The sequence below is a fragment of the Tarenaya hassleriana genome, unplaced genomic scaffold (assembly GCF_000463585.1).
Source record: "Tarenaya hassleriana unplaced genomic scaffold, ASM46358v1 Cleome14, whole genome shotgun sequence".
Taxonomy (NCBI): Eukaryota; Viridiplantae; Streptophyta; class Magnoliopsida; order Brassicales; family Cleomaceae; genus Tarenaya; species Tarenaya hassleriana.
Genome location: NW_010964598.1, coordinates 1,598,894 through 1,616,674, shown reverse-complemented (window position 1 = coordinate 1,616,674; position 17,781 = coordinate 1,598,894). Strand labels below are relative to the sequence as shown.

Below are 17,781 nucleotides of genomic sequence, written 5' to 3'. Positions count from 1 at the left end.
CAAAACCTAACTCTTTTCAAACTCTCTCATCGGTATCGGTAAGGTCTTCGACAGTAGAATATTCTTCGAATCCCAGATTTCGGTGCTCCATTTATCTTCGAATCCAAGATTTCGTCGAACATGTCTCATAAAAGATTCGAGGGTTATCAATAAAGACTTTTGCCCTCTCTCCGCTAATGTACCCCATATCTCCATCTTCATTATAATCAGTGCACCCACCGAAATACATATTCACTGTCAACCTGTAAAATCGCGACCGAAGAAGAATACAGCAGAAAAAAAACGCGGTCAAATATCATTGGAAATCTGTCCATGACAAAAAAATTTGCACGCATGTTTGCAGAAATCTTGAAGAGCCCATCACGAAAATACTCACCTCATGGCAACAAACTCGCGGAGCCAGAAGAAGATAGTCACAAAAACGACTTCGCTGCCGACTGAAGAGAGACGACACCGTTGCATGAAGAAGACGAGACTAAGCTGCCCGAAGAGAACGTGACGCTGATGACACCGCTGCATGAAGAAATTATCGGTGATTTCTGAAGAAATCGCCGACGATGGAGGACACCAGGTTTCGCCGAAGATGAGATACGAGGTTTTGGTAAAGGTAAATTTAGGGCCTTTTTATTCACATTTATTGAACCGAGATGTTACTGTTACAAACCGATTCTGAAAAAACCGGTTTTCTAAAATTCGGTTCTGATTACGTGGCAAAAAAACTCCGGCTGGCGTGCCATGTCACCTGCCACGTAAGACATAAAATTATATTTTTATAATCAGTTTTACTGAAAGACTAATATGAAACTTTTTAACAAGATTAGTATTTACTGAGACACTTTTTGCTAGTTTAGGAATTATTTGGCACCTCACAAGTTTAGGAATTTTTTTTCTCGTACTTTGCAAATTCAGGAATTTTTAGGGGATTTTTCTTATATATATATATATAGATATACACACCGTGATGGATCCAAAAAAATTTGACAATGAGAACAATATATATAGTATATAATATAAAAATAATAAAAATATATCAGTAAAATCAATTTATTCAAGTATTGAAGAGGTCGATAATTTAATAGATTATTGATTGAAATTTTACCACTATTTTAAAATGTCAATGATTTTTTTTGATAAAATTGTCTATTATTGTTTTGTCAAATCAAATACAAATTATACAATAATAACAAATTTCTAAATATGATCAAAAGATAAAAAAATTATGAACCAAAAAAATTAAAATTATTTAAAAAATCATAAAATTCTATACCTTTAATATGACTATTTAATGTTTTCATAATAATAATAATAATAAGTATTATGATTGAATATTAGATTTGTGAATATTATTTTAGAGAATTGAGAGAGATAAAATATTAAAAATAGATATAAAATAAAGAGTAAAAAAAGATTGTGTATAACCTAATTTTTTAGAAAAAAAACAGAACAATACAAAATATATTATGAAGTTTAATTATATAAAAAAGTATGAGATCTTATTGTTTCGAAAATTCTGATATGTAAAGATTATAGGAGGAGGGGGCCGACATATAAACTAACCGGGGGGCCTTTTATATTTTTTGTTAAAATTTTAACAAAATTATAAATAACTAAAAAAATTTACTCAAAGGGAGGGGGCACAGGATCCCGTTTTAATACACGTAGATCCGTCCGGGTATATATACAAATATATATATATATATGTATATAAATAATAATAGTAATAATATATACATGTACTTATATATATATACATAAATATGTTTAGAAAATTCATATATTTTGTAAAAATTTCAACATGTATTTATAGAGAAGTTTTTTGAAAATTGATAATTTTAATTTTTATAGACAATTTGATGTAAAAATAATAATAAACAAAGTATAGGGCTCAATTTGGTCCGATACGGACGACGTAAGAGAGAGAGAGAATATTTGAGGTTTGGTTTAAGCTGACGTGTCAAATAAACAAACTATTAAATTAGGAGATGCGATTATCCGAGTCAGCTTGTGTCTTCTTACGTGTCGGAGTCATCCTCAACCGCCAAAAAACACACTGCTCATTTAAGCGACACTTCCTCCTCTGCATGTAACCGTCCCGATTTTCGTTTCCACGAATTTAATTTTAAGCTATTATTATTATTATTATTATTATTATTATTATTATTATAAGAGAATATAGTAAAAAAATATGAAAATTTCTATGTAAATTCATAAAAACACTAAATTCAATCGATCTTTTTACAGTTATATGTTAAAAAAAAATTAAAATTTATATATTTTTATATTGCGTATACGAATTTTTTAAAATTTATTTTTTATACAAAATTAAAAATTCATATATTTATTTATTAAATTTAGAAAGATTATATTTTTGTTATCGATACTCTTTTTTTAATTATTATTATTATTATTATTATTATTATTAAACTAAACCCAAGTAACTATATATGCATGTTGTTTGAATTGTTAATTGAAGAAGACTTATCTTGATGCGCGAATAGATAAAAACAAAAAAAAAGGTTTTTTTTTGTTAAAAAAGGTATTTTCTCCCGTATAGGCCATCAAATCTGGGGAAGTTAGTTTTGCCATACATATAATTTTGTCATACATATCTCAGTAAAATTTTCTTTTTTGATATCAGGTTCGTTTTCCGGACCTTCAATCCGACTATATCCACCCTAGGCCCGAGACCAGCCTTTATATATAGATCATTTTGATTCAGAAATTACATCCCTCTCCACCAGTGGAATCGAACCCATGATTTTGATGATAACTTTGTCACCTCTCAACCACTGGACCAACTGTTGGATCATATATCTGAAAATTACCTTTGAATAAAAACAGATTAGATTAGGTTGCTTCGAATCCATCTTACAACACTTAAAACACGTTTACGGAAACAAAATCTATTTTTTTCCTAACAAGTGATTAGCTGGAATAATTTAAAAAAAATGTAACAATTACATGAAAGAAAAAAGATTAGGCAATGGAAGGTTCGCAGAAATTGCACGTGACATGACCCTTCGTAATGTTACGGCTATTTTACGGAAAATGGTTGTATATATACATGTATATAATTAAGAAATACATTTGGCCAGAAGCACAAAATTGAGAAAAAATGATGAGCCCATCAACTAAAAATATCTTTTTTAAGGAAAAAATAAATTGGGATTGACATCCTTCGTTTTCTATATATAACCCTCCATCCATTGCTTATGTGTATCTTCCGTGGTCATCCATACTACTCCCCTGGCCTTTATCTACACGTATCCACGTGTTTGTGTGTGCGCGCGTGCGTATATATATACGTAACCCACCCTCTCTATAATTCCGCACTAATTTCTTCAAATCCATTTGAGTGTTTTCATTTGATTATTTTTCTTGATTCATTACCCTCGGGACCTTCGGTTCTCAAAGAGAGCGTTTCGTCCCAATTTTCCTGGGAAAGTCTGAGTCGGGGGAATTTTTCTCGGGAAAACGAAGGAAACCGTACGTCATGGAAAACCCTCTTCATCTCAAGTCGCTGAACCACATCTCTCTGCTTTGTCGGTCCGTGGAGGAATCGATGAACTTTTACCAGAACGTGTTAGGGTTCATCCCCATCCGGAGGCCTGGCTCTTTCGATTTCGACGGTGCATGGTAATTAATATCCAAACATCGGATTCATTTAATTCCAATTTTTTTATATCATACCCGTTTTCTCGTTTTGTTTTTTTGCCATTTCGATAAAAACGATGAATTTTCGCGTAGGTTGTTCGGACATGGAATCGGAATTCATCTTCTGCGATCCCCGGAGCCAGAGAAAATGCCGAAGAAAGAAGAGATTAACCCCAAGGACAATCACGTGTCTTTCCAGGTAATTTTCATTTGTTTTCAATTTGACCCCGTACTTTTGAGATCTATTCATACACGGCCCCTATGTTTATCAACATGGACATAAAATAAAAGTTTGTGCAAATTTGAGCCCATATGCCGAAATTGATAGTTATGATCTTGACATCCGAATCCTTTTTTTCATGAATCGTATGAAAACACTATGTCGATTAATATGGAAAAGAAGTTGTCACAAAATCCACTTTTTCATTAAAATCTTGGAGAATTTCTAGATGGAAGACGTTCATTTCTATGCTTGTAAGTAAACTCATGTGTTTTGTGAGGGCAAGAAATTAAGAGAGAGAAAATGATATAGAGGACAAGAAGTAAAAGTAGAGAGAGAGAGAGGGAACAGACCACATTTACAAAGGAGAAAGAGGACAAAGAAGGCGAGGCTTTCAACACGAGAGAGAGAGAGAGAGAGGGAGGGCCCGGTTATGGTAAGAAACCGAATTGTTGATCCAATGACGACAAGAGGAAACCACGAACACCATAGGTTAAAAAGAAATAGAATGCAAAAGTAGTTGCGCATAATAAAGAATCCGACAGTGTTTCCCCTTTATTGCTTAATAATTCCTGACCCATATATGTAATTGTGATGTAACATATCACTTCATTTGACGAGACGAGCCAATAGTACGTAACATATCATAACCACACAACCATTTTACGAGCACAGTGCGAGTGCATGGAAGCAGTGGAGAAGAAGCTGAAGGATATGAAGATAAGGTACGTGAGGGCGGTGGTGGAGGAAGGAGGAATACAAGTGGACCAGCTCTTCTTCCATGACCCGGACGGCTTCATGATCGAGATCTGCAACTGCGAATGCCTGCCGGTGATCCCTCTCGTCGGCGAGATGGCCCGTTCGTGCTCCCGACTCAACCTCCACCAGGTCGCCACCCAACCCTCCCAGCCTCAACCCATCCAGCCTTAACGTAACGTGCGTGCGTACGTACCTACTACCTTCTCGGGTCGAGAGCGCCCCTCTATCTATATATATGTATGCATGCGTATATGACCGACGTGCCCATGAAGGAGAAGAAGAATAAAGCGAGACGTTGGTCTTTTTGGGCGGTGTTATTTTAATTAATTGCTACAAATATGTGGCATGTTGTTTTATAATATATATATATATATGTGTGACATGATGTTGTTGTTGTATTATTAATTGAGTCTTGCGTTTGTATTGGCGGTGTTGCATTCGGCTTTTGTTTTGTTGTACTTGTGGGGTGGGATGTGATTCCTCTCATTGGAAAGTGATCATTCGCTTCGCTCCCTCTACTGTTTTTTCGTTTACTTTGTATAGCATATGATATTATAAAATTAATAATGGGCAAGTACTCAAATGTCGGTTTACGGTATCAAATTACATGATTACATGGTTATGCTATTGTTTGGCATATGACTAAACCGGCGGTTTGGTTAGGATCCCAATTAATGATTAGGAGGCCGGCTCATTTAAGACTTGTCGGTGGGTACGAGATATGCTTTTGTGGTCCAACCAAACTGATTTTAGTTCCCATTTTCCTCGTTATTAAATTAAATTAGCATTATTAAAAGCGAATAACGCTAACATATTTTTTTCTTACAAACGGAATCGGTAAATAATATCACAAGGTATACTATCATGATTGATATATAGCCTCATATGTAAAATAAATAACTAGCAATGCAATAATACAAAATGAATTCAAGGAATTAATATATAATAAGGTAGATAACACCAATATAGATGGATATAACATCAAAGACCTCTGGCCATCGTTTTCTCGTAGTTCTCCATGGACTCGAGGCGCTGAAGAAGAAGCTGCTGCCGGAATTTTCTGATGAAAGCTTCGGCACATTCGTCCACGTCCATCGACGGTTTGCTCTCGAGCTTCCTCGCGGTTGTTTTCTCCGCGGATTTTCCGAACATCACCGGCGATCTTGCCTTCTCCGTGACAGTGTTGCGAAGAGGAAGTTGCAAGGACTTGATCTTCTTCACGTTTTGGTTGTTGTTGCTGTTCATTTTGGGATTTGTAATGGCAACTTAGGGCTTCTTTTTTTTTTTCCCTAGGAATATTTTTTTGTTGGATGGTGAATATATGATATGCTTGGATTTGGTTTATTGCGAGAATGGTCAGACATTTTTTTTCTTCGTATTTTTATAATCTTCTTCCACTTTTTTTTCTCTCCACGGAAAGCATCTTTGAAGGAATAATGTATAAGAGAGACATGATCCACAAATTAAGCCCGGTTACAAATTACGATTTGGGTTCATCCGTGTATAAATTAATAAGACTTATGTTAGATATATATATATATATATTCTCCTTTAAATTAACGTATAGATTCAGGTTTAAAGCATCTTTTAAAGCAAATTCCCGTATCAAATCTAAGAAGCTAAGAAATATATAGAGAATCTTTGCCTAACTACATTGAATTTGATATTTCAATATCAAAAGATAATTTAAGGAGCGAAAGAATTGAATGGGAGGCATGCTAAGTTTGACTTTAGGAGAAGAAATTTTAAGGCCTAACAAAAGAAAATATAAATTTTAAAATGTGGTTTCTCTCGAACTCGACTCAAAGATTTGCGGCTTAAGCATTGGAACTTTGCTGCCGAAAGTCACCGTCCGTCCGTCGCGGCCATTGTCGCCCGTCCACGTAACTCTTCTTGCCGAGTGGATCAATTATCACCTATATATATTGTAAAAGCAAGAGTATATTCAGCATCTAGAAGATATACAATGACAAATGGAAGTTTGGAGCTGAATTTGGAAAGCTAGCAAAAGCCGAGGAGAGAAAAGGAAAGAAGCCATTTGCATGAATCAAGAAAAGAAGGAAAGATACATATTTGGAAAAGATTGAAAAAAGGAACTTGAAGAGTATATATGGAGGCAAGTCTTCATCGGAGAAGGCACCGAGATTAATTGCTATTAAGAGAGAATTGTGTGAGTGATCTTGGGAGGATTGGTTGTAAGGGAAACACTGGTGAGAGTCATCTGAGAGTACGTGAGGTACATCTAAGGGGGAGCCTTGAACAACAGGCATACCACTTACTGGGCTTAGACGCAGTCTAAGGAGACACGTGGTGTGTGTTGCACACATAGTGTCTGTGACTGATAGAATTACAGGGAGATACGGGAGTTTTGCTCAGGGGGAGTAAAACTAGGTGAGTTAAGTACTACTTGGAAAGGTTGAAGTGTACTTTTCACGTATCAAGTAATAGAATCAGTTTTGGGAATTCTCGTTTGACAATATTGTGTGTGAGTATACTTTTTCAATTGGTATCAGAGCTAGGTCACCGATCGTAGGAAATATTTCCTCTCATATCGGTGTACGATTCAGATACACACGATGGAAGGGTTGAAGGAGTTTGGAAAAACCGCCTTGCTTGACTCAACCAACTATGGTCATTGGAAAGTCAAGATAAGTTCTTATATTCGTGGGCTAGATGAAGACACTTGGAGTGCAATTACTGATGGATGGATTCGACCTACTGACGTCATTGATGGAGTTATTAAACAAAAACCGAAAAGCTCGTGGACTGCGCAGGAAAAGAAGGATTCAGCTATGAATCAAAAGGCTCTGTCAATCATTTTCAGCAGTGTGTGTCATGAAGAGTTTGAACAAATTCAAGGGTGTGAGACGGCTAAAGATGCATGGGACACATTGGAGCTTATCCATGAAGGAACTTCCAAAGTGAAAAGGAACAGATTGGATATGATTGATCTTCAATTTGAACGGCTGAGAATGGAAGACGATGAGAGCGTCAAAGAATTCTGTGGAAAGCTGAGTGCGTTGTCAAATGAGGCAAGTGTACTTGGTAGGCGAATCGGTAATGACAAATTGGTGAAGAAACTATTAAATAGTCTGCCAGCAAAGTATCATTCGCAGATTCTGGTATTTGAAGGAGTAAACAATCTGGAGACAGTAACCTTCAAAGAAGCGGTAGGCACCTTTGCTGCACACGAATTGAGACTTCAATTGATGAATGGAGGATCATCTGTTCAAACCAAGAAGGGACAAGGAATTGCTTTACATGTTCCTGAAACAAGAGAAACAATTGCAGAGAACAGAGTATCTGTTAAGAACAAGAAACAATCGGAAGACGAGCTGCATGATGAGATGGCACTAGTCATCAAGAAGTTTAATCGGTTCTTTAAAGGAAGAAAAAGAACAGGACCATCAAGTGATAGAGATGCTGGAAAATGCCTGGAATGCAAGGGTACAGGACACTGGAAGGCTGAATGTCCTAGTATTGCGAAAAGAGAAAGTGTGCTGAAAAATCTCAAGGAGACTCAATGCTTTGAGTGCAAAGGTTATGGTCATACGAAGATGGAATGTATCAAACAGAAGGGAAAATCCTTGATAACACATGAAGCGGATTCCTCAGACGGAGAAAGTGAGAGTGATGAAGATAATTTATCCAACTTTGTAGTCTTTCTCGGAGTTATAGAGGAAGAAAATGAGCAAGATGTGGAAAGTGACAATGAAGAAGTCACTGAGGAAGATCTGTTCATAGAAATGAACAAACTGGTGAGAATGAATAAACAACTGATCTGCGAAAAACAACAACTGGAGATGGATCTCAATAGAACTCAGATACAACTGACAGACGCTAGAGAGAAGCTGGCCAAAAAGGAAGAAGAGGTCTCCCTTATGAAATGTCAGCTGGAAGAAACCAAGAAAAATCTGCATCTGCTTGGTAACGGAACTGGAAAACTGGATCACTTGCTTGGTCTAGGCAGAACCTCTGGTGACCACTCTGGACTGGGTTATCAAGGTAAATCACTATCTAACCTAAAATTTGTGTCTGGAGGAAACTTGAGTCAAGAGATCCCCACAAGAAGAGGTTCTTCTTCAACAATAAATACTAAGCAGTCAAATTGGAGAGGATGGGATAACAGAAACTGTTATCATTGTGGGAAGGAGGGACACCTCAGACGTAATTGTTACTATCTGAGAAGAAACAGAGGAATCCTCAAGTATTCAACATCATCCTATAATCATCCTCCGTGGAATCTCATATGGGTCCGCAAATCAGATTTAATGTGTAATGTGGCTTACACTACTGAGCAAAATTGCGATACTGAAGTCTGGTACTTCGACAATGGATGCTCTAGACACATGACAGGAAATCGAAAACTGTTGAAAAGTTTTGTTGCAACACAAAATGGAGGAAGTGTCACATTCGGTGATGGTAAGCAAGGAAAGATTTTGGGAAAAGGAACACTGGACCATGCTGGATTGCCGAAATTATCTGATGTTAAGGTGGTTCAAGGCTTGAAGGCAAATCTGATCAGTATAAGTCAACTATGTGACAATGGAATGAGGGTGAAATTCACAAAGAATGCTTGCTTTGTCACTGATGTCGAGAATAAGTGTGTTTTAACAGGGAAAAGAAATTCCAACAATTGCTACACTTGGGTCAAGAATCTTAAGGAATCTGCACAACAGCTGAGCTTAATGGCAACGAAAGATGATATGAATCTGTGGCATCAAAGGCTTGGACACATCAACATACGTGCACTTGTCAAATTGTCGAAGTCAGGTGCTGTTCGAGATATGCCAGAATTATCTCACAGTGATAAGTTCGTATGCAAGGCATGTCAACTTGGAAAACAGATTCGAATACGCCACAAGAAAACAGAGCATGTGCATACATCCCAAATCTTGGAGCTCATGCATATGGATCTTATGGGACCTATGCAAACTGAAAGTTTTGGTGGGAAGAAGTATGTTCTCGTATGTGTTGACGATTATTCCAGATTCACTTGGGTACGATTTCTTCGGGAGAAGTCTGAAGCCTGTGTTGCATTTCAACATTTGTGTCTTCAATTGAAGAATGGGAAGGGTACCGTACAAAGGATACGAAGTGATCATGGAAGGGAGTTTGAGAATACAGGATTTCAGCAATTCTGTGACACACATGGTATTGCTCATGAATATTCTGCACCGAAAACTCCACAGCAAAATGGAGTAGTGGAACGCAAGAACAGAACAATTCAGGAAATGGCTCGATCTATGCTGCATGCAAAGGGGATAGCTACCAAGTTCTGGGCTGAAGCCATGAGCACTGCATGCTATCTGATCAATCGTGTTTACCTCAGAACTGGTATGTCTAAGACACCGTATGAAATCTGGAAAGGTCGGTCCCCTCCACTTAAGTTTGTTCACATATTTGGGTGTAAGTGTTATATTCTCAATGATAGAGAATACCTTGGTAAGATGGATGCAAGAAGTGATGAAGGAATCTTTCTTGGCTATGCTCAAAACTCTGCTGCCTATCGAGTTTATAATCTCCGTACCAAAACCGTAATGGAATCAGCAAATGTTGTTTTTGATGAAGACACCACGATGAATCCTGACAACATCACCCTGAATCCAAGTGCTGTTCAGCAAATTCCAGAACAATCTGATTCTGATTCTACCCAGAAAGAGGAATCCGATGAATCTTCGTCGGAGTCTGTTGACATAGATGCAGCGTTGCCAGACTCAACACCTTCTGTACCAGTCCACCGAAATCACTCAGCTAGTGATCTGATTGGTCATCTTAAAGACCCTCGTCGGACTCGAATCAAAGCCAGAGTGAATTATCAAGACTTAGTTCGTTTTGTGTGCTTCAACTCACAGATAGAACCAAAGAAAGTTTGTGAAGCGCTGCTTGATGAATTCTGGGTACGAGCAATGCAAGAAGAGTTGGAACAATTTGTGCGAAATGACGTCTGGTACTTGGTTCCGCGCCCTCAACATACAAATGTGATTGGAACCAAGTGGATTTTCAAGAACAAGACAAATGAACTTGGAGAAATCATCAGGAATAAAGCTCGTCTAGTAGCTCAAGGATATACACAAATCGAGGGAGTTGATTTTGATGAGACTTTTGCACCCGTTGCTCGACTAGAATCCATTCGTTTACTTTTGGGTGTTGCTTGCAGTTTGCACTTCAGACTTTTCCAAATGGACGTCAAAAGTGCTTTTCTCAATGGCGTTCTTCAGGAGGAAGTATATGTTGAACAACCGGTTGGATTTGAAGATCCTCATTTCCCAAATCATGTCTATCGACTGAAGAAAGCACTGTATGGTCTTAAGCAAGCTCCTCGTGCCTGGTATGAGCGTCTCACGTCGTTTCTAGTGGAGCATGGCTACAAAAGAGGGGGAGTGGACAAGACGTTATTCATCCACAATGATGATGGAAATCTCATGGTAGTTCAAGTATATGTGGATGACATCGTGTTCGGATCCGTTTCTCATGAGAAAGTTGACAGTTTTGTTAAGCTGATGACTGACGAGTTCGAGATGAGCATGTTTGGCGAATTGAATTTTTTTCTCGGATTACAAGTCAAGCAAACGGACGATGGCCTGTTTATCTCTCAAAGCAAATATGCACGGAACTTAGTCAAACGGTTTGAACTAGATGGAAGCAAATCAGCGAGAACACCCATGTCTACTACAACAAAGTTGACGCGTGATGAAGATGGAGAAGATGTAGACTCAAAACTATACAGAGGAATGATTGGAAGTCTACTGTACCTTACAGCAAGTAGACCTGACTTGTGTCTGAGTGTTGGAATCTGTGCAAGGTACCAAGCTAAGCCGAAAAAGTCACATTTACAGGCAGTCAAGTGGATTATCAAATATGTCAAAGGAACTTTGGAGTTTGGGTTGCATTACACAAAGGACTCTAGCTGCGAATTGGTAGGATTTTGTGATGCAGACTGGGGAGGTCATGCTGACGATCGACGAAGTACTTCTGGAGGGTGTTTTTTTCTTGGAAATAATATGATAGCGTGGCATAGCAAGAAACAGAACTCTACGTCACTATCCACAGCTGAAGCAGAATACATTGCGTTGGGAAGCTGTTGCACTCAACTCTTATGGATGCGTCAGATGCTCTCTGATTACGGTATCATCTTATCTTCTTTTACTGCGCATTGTGATAATACGAGTGCAATTAATATCTCTAAGAATCCGGTGCAACATTCTCGAACAAAACACATTGAGATTCGACATCATTTTCTAAGAGAGCACGTTGAAAAGAAAACATTACTTATTGAGTATGTTCCTACTGAGAAACAATTGGCTGACATATTTACTAAGCCTTTGGATATGAACAGGTTTGTCGAATTACAAAAATCCCTCGGTGTAGGGGAACTCTAAGTTTCTTTTTGGTTTTAGAAACAAGTGTGCAGGAAAGGGTGCAGGTCCAGAGATGGAAGAATCTAGGAGATGAAACTGAAAGTCAAAAATACTTCACTATTTCTCAGGTACATCTCACCAATACAGACGTCACTAAAAGGTTCTGATACTCCTCTGTCATGAATATGCTCAAATAAAAGGGTATAATAAAACAAAAAAAAAATGGTCATGACATGAGTAAACCTGTGAGGTGCTCGGGTCTAAGTTGTGAAACAGGTTTCTATACGATGGTCTAAGGGCAGAAGCAAAATATATATATAAAAAAAATAAATAAATAAAAAAATTTTGGACATGAAAAGATATGTTCTGATTTAGAATACTCCGCTGTGAATCGTATGAATACTACATTCTCATGAGTATATCTCAAAAGAGATAGTCTGGACCTTAATGGTGAGAAATCCTAGTTGATACAACGTCCTAGAAAGTCCAGAACCAGATGACTCAACAGTAGTGGAGCTGTGAAAAAGGTTGAGAAGCACTTGAGAATGTGTGAAGTACGACTGACCGTAAGAATTATCTCAGAGATTTGACTATCTCAGTGACAGGTATGCCTATCCGAATCACTTGATTGTGTCTTAAATTTTTTATTTTTTATTTTATTTCTTTCTCAAACCTGGGATTGTCTAAATGGATTAGGAATATGAATATGCTAAATTGTATTTAAGCGGGAATTGAAAAATTTGTAAAATTTTTCAATTTTAAATCTCTGTTTATCTCTCTCACTCATAAATGCGGTTTTCTACCTTGCCCTAATTTCTCGCACTTCTAACTCACACACGTTCAAGTTTCTCTCTCTAGCAGTTCTGTGCTAAGCGTTTTCTCAGGAATTTTCTTCAAATATGACGACCAAGAAGATCAAGAAGACAATCGGACAAGGTGAACGACGCTCCTCACGAAACGCAGCCAGAAATATGGGCAAAACAGGTAACCCCGAACTTCCTACCATTGTTGAAGTGTCTGAAACTATGGATGCAAGCGAGAAACCAGGAATAGATGCTGGGGTGGAGGAACACATTAACGATAAAGAGAAGTCGGATCCAGATGTTGCCCCACTACAAGCGAAAAAAAGGAAGACAAAGGCAAGTAAGGAAATTGCAGGTTCGTCGCAATCTTCGACACATGCAGTGCCTGAAACTCCTAGGGTCGATACCTGTGAAGCTGACAAGGTTCCGCCTGAGAACGATCTGACAAGAGAGCAAGACGACTTGGGGGTACTTCTGGAAGAGATACAAGAAGAAGAAACACTGACAGGCGAGTTGGCAGTCAATCCGGAAAACCTTCTCAAAGCCACTGATAGAGATGTTGTAGCTGACAAAGACCATGTCAGGAAGGGTGTACCTGATGACACCGTGGCCCCAGAGGAAGCAAGTGATGAACGTACAATTACTGAGGCACTAGATGATACACAGGAGGTAGCAGAAGAAGAAATGGCCAACGAGACTCAATCTCGTGCACCAGAGACACCTGTGTCTGTGAGTTCTGATAACTCTGATAGTCCTCTGATTGTTCTTCAACAAAAGGCTAAGAGTAGATTAAAGAAGAAAAATAAGTCTACTTCAGTCCATCGGAAGGAACCCACAGAAGGTTCGGGCAGTATCCTGAAACCAAAAGTGTCCAAGAAACGAAAAGGAGGACCGTCTGAACCGGTGGCTCAGTCAAGTAAACCACGTGATTCAACTCTCAAACCTCTCTCTGAAAAATTCCTGTCATCTGAAACAAAGAAAAGGTTTGAGAAATTCAAGGGAGTTGATGTCATTGCTGGGAGAAATGTGAATGTAATGGATTTTCGGAAGAACCAAGTCTGGGATCTGTTTGACGAAAGGCAACTCACTGGAACTATGACTTATGCTTGTCCATTTAGTAAAGGACTTGTGCGTGAGTTCTATGCGAATCTCACTCAACGTACTGATATTCCTGGAGATCCAATGTATCACAAGGCATATGTCAGAGGACGGTTCATTGATTTCTCCCCTACACTATCAACAAACTTCTGGGATTGCCCACTGATTCTGATCAAGGCTTAGAGGACTATCCAGTTGGTACTTCACTTGAGGATATGGAAGTAGCTCTCACGGGTGAATATGTTGAAGGGAGGAGTGGTAAGATACCCATCTCTACTCTCAAGTTTGAGAGTCGAGTGATGCTCCTGGTGGGGAAGACAAACTGGTTCCCTACTCGCCGAACTGATGTGATTCAGGATGAACTAGCTTTGCTGATATTCAAGTTTCTGAGGAAGGAGAAGGTTGATTTGGGACGCATCATCTACAGTCACATTCTTTCCCGCGCGGGGAACATGAGAGTTCGACACTTGCTACCTCACCCCTGCCTCATTCAGAGTCTCATTGTTCGACAGAGTCCGAAAATTATAGCAGACTCAGAAATCACTGAAGTAATTCAGCGACCACTTGTCATCGAGTCCAGAGTGCAGCGAGCAAGGATGAGCCGTGGTCAACTGTGCAGCAAGACATTCACTCTCCTGATGAAGCATGACAAACGGTTATTTCAGGTGGAACAGTCCAATAGGAAGAATGCTAAGGTGGTTGCACAGATTCGTGCTCAACAACATGCTCTTCGGGAGGAGTTCCAGAGTAATGGTCGTTAGTTCACTTCACACAGGTATGTTTTCTTGATGTTCTAGTGCTAATGTTTTTTGACTTTCTGCTTACCCACACAGGGGGAGAAAGTGAGGGAGGAGCGAACTTGTCGACCACAAAGGACAAAGGCAAAGAAAAACTGGTAGAGGAAGCACTGAGTGATGCTGAGGAAGGAGCTGAGGAAGATGTCGAAGGGGAAGAAAACTCTGAGGATTATGATGAGTTCTAGTGAACAACACTTCATGGTTGTGAAGTGGACCTAGTTTTTTGGTTGATCAGCTTATTGCATACTGTGTGTTGGTCATCTAACCATATGTCTTTTAACATGTGTTGTGATCAGACTTCTTTGCTTTATTATGCTATGAATCAGTTTCTCTTTGTTGCGATTGTGTATTCTGTGCGTTTAAATGTGTCTAAGCAGAAAGTCAAAAAGGGGGAGAATGTAAAAGCAAGAGTATATTCAGCATCTAGAAGATATACAATGACAAATGGAAGGTTGGAGCTGAATTTGGAAAGCTAGCAAAAGCCGAGGAGAGAAAAGGAAAGAAGCCATTTGCATGAATCAAGAAAAGAAGGAAAGATACATATTTGGAAAAGATTGAAAAAAGGAACTTGAAGAGTATATATGGAGGCAAGTCTTCATCGGAGAAGGCACCGAGATTAATTGCTATTAAGAGAGAATTGTGTGAGTGATCTTGGGAGGATTGGTTGTAAGGGAAACACTGGTGAGAGTCATCTGAGAGTACGTGAGGTACATCTAAGGGGGAGCCTTGAACAACAGGCATACCACTTACTGGGCTTAGACGCAGTCTAAGGAGACACGTGGTGTGTGTTGCACACATAGTGTTTGTGACTGATAGAATTACAGGGAGATACGGGAGTTTTGCTCAGGGGGAGTAAAACTAGGTGAGTTAAGTACTACTTGGAAAGGTTGAAGTGTACTTTTCACGTATCAAGTAATAGAATCAGTTTTGGGAATTCTCGTTTGACAATATCGTGTGTGAGTATACTTTTTTATATATATATATATATATATATATATTTGTTTTGGTAAAGAATTATCACCTATATTGAGCATATAATATATACAATATTTGGTAATAATAATTTGAAACTTGGACAAAATTATGATTTGGGTTTATTTCTATTTAACCATTTGTTTTTCTAACATCGACATGTTAAAATGAGAAAATGAATATGTGATGGGAGTAAAATAAGATTTGAGATATGATAGGGAATAATAATGGATAAATATCATTATGTCGAATATCGTGTATCTAATTTGTTTTCATTGTATCTATATTTCTTTTTTACTCTGTTTCTTAATTTTTTTATAAATATGTATTTCATTTTCATTGTAATATAACCAGTAAAAGTAATTTTGTTCCTTTCTATTTGTCTTATTTAATTTTCGTATTTTATTTGTCTAGGCAACATTCCTAATGTCTTGTCTCGAGAACAAACGCGCACGGGGGTTATGTGTTAGGGGAACCAATTGCGTTTGGTTCTGCAGTCACTTTAATTTGGTAGTTAGGTAACAAATATGTGGTCATTAGTTAAGCAAAAAAAAATGTGGTCATTAGGTTTTATATAACCAAGGGGTGTGTATATATATATATATATATATATATATATTACGTAATATTTGGTTATCACGCTTTCAAACGTGTGTAATATATTATTTGTTATTATTCTTATCAGATATGAAAAAGGCATATAACATCATTTTCCTTATTCGAATCTTGAAAATTGTAGGAACTTTAAAAAACAATCACCTGATCAAATTGAATCTGAACATTTCTCTTTGAAGTATGTAGAAGACGTGTAAAGATGTAAATATGGATTAAAAAAAATGATAAAATCTAGTTCCATTTGGGAAAAAGAATAAAAATTTGAAGGAATCATTACTTTTTTTTATTGTTGTTCTAGAGGAAAATCTTATATAAAAATATTTTAAATAAATATACGAATTTTAAAATTTCTAATTAAATATATGAACTATTCCAATTTTTTTATACTAAACCTTAAACTTTTTAAAATCAATTAAAATAATTTATAAAATTTAAAATTATTCTCAAAACCCGTCATAAAATTAAATATTAAAATTTTAAACAACTCTCAAATACCACTATGATTTGGTGTTTTTTTTGGATTTTTTTAAATAAAGTTTTTAATTTGGAAGTTAAGAAGAATTCACGTGTTCTTAAATTTCGTGTATTTATTTGAATTTTTTTTAATAAGTTCATGTATTAATATAAGATTTTCGCTTGTTCTAATTCATCATATGATACGTGTATTTGTTCCGGTATTCTTTTAATATACACTTTTTCATTTCACTTCATTATTAATCATGATATATCCGCAATAAGTATGTAATGGTGTGTTATATATGCAGACATATAAATATATTTAAAACGATAATTTTTAAAACTACATCTCGGGTTCATCAATCATCCAACAAATACATATAAAAACATAATAAAACCCACACATAAAAACAAGGGAAAATGACATTTTCCTACATAAATTTTGCAAAATGTGACCTTTTCCTAAACGAATTTTTAATTTGACAAAAAACTACACCAAATTATCAAATGTGCCAAATTGATACACGAACTACCCAATTTAACTGCAATTTCCTACACATTCCGAAAACGGTGTTAAGTGTCCGTTAACCGCTGACGTGGCACGCCACGTGGCGGCTGACGTGGCACGCCACATAGATTTTTTGCCACATCAGAATGCCACGTCATATTTTTTAAAAAATTCCAAAAAATATGAAAAAAAAATCGATTTTTTTTTAAATTTAAAATAAAATAAATAAACAGCAAAAAAAAATATACATATATATTCATATCTATATACAAATAAAAATATAAATATATATACAAAATAAAAAACATACACATATATATACAAACATCTATACAAATATATATACATATACATACAAACAAATATATTTATATATACATATACATATATAAACACATATATATGTATATATATATATGCATATACATACATACATACATACATACATACATACATACAAAATAAAAAAAAAATCACATATATATATATATATATATATATTCATATCCACATACAAATACAAATATAAACATAAATA

At 36.8% G+C, this 17,781-nt stretch overlaps 2 protein-coding genes across 2 annotated transcripts; one reads left to right on the top strand and one right to left on the bottom strand.

Moving 5' to 3' along the window:
* Positions 1-3,179: 3,179 nt before the first annotated feature.
* On the top strand, positions 3,180-5,146 carry LOC104808228 (metallothiol transferase FosB). The gene is made up of 3 exons (XM_010533861.2): positions 3,180-3,636; positions 3,748-3,853; positions 4,550-5,146. The coding sequence occupies exons 1-3, from the start codon at positions 3,494-3,496 to the stop codon at positions 4,802-4,804; spliced, it is 504 nt and encodes a 167-aa protein (XP_010532163.1). The 5' UTR covers positions 3,180-3,493; the 3' UTR covers positions 4,805-5,146.
* LOC104808229 lies at positions 4,985-5,968 on the bottom strand. The gene has a single exon (XM_010533863.1). The coding sequence runs from the start codon at positions 5,876-5,878 to the stop codon at positions 5,615-5,617; it is 264 nt and encodes an 87-aa protein (XP_010532165.1). The 5' UTR covers positions 5,879-5,968; the 3' UTR covers positions 4,985-5,614.
* Positions 5,969-17,781: the final 11,813 nt, after the last annotated feature.

What these genes read in the sequence shown, in the direction of transcription:
- LOC104808229 (XM_010533863.1), bottom strand. Translation starts at nt 5,878, where the DNA reads ATGAACAGCAACAACAACCAAAACGTGAAGAAGATCAAGTCCTTGCAA.
- LOC104808228 (XM_010533861.2), top strand. Translation starts at nt 3,494, where the DNA reads ATGGAAAACCCTCTTCATCTCAAGTCGCTGAACCACATCTCTCTGCTT. An exon ending in TTCGATTTCGACGGTGCATG is followed by an intron (nt 3,637 to 3,747) that starts GTAATTAATATC and finishes ATTTTCGCGTAG; the next exon opens with GTTGTTCGGACATGGAATCG. An exon ending in ACAATCACGTGTCTTTCCAG is followed by an intron (nt 3,854 to 4,549) that starts GTAATTTTCATT and finishes TTACGAGCACAG; the next exon opens with TGCGAGTGCATGGAAGCAGT.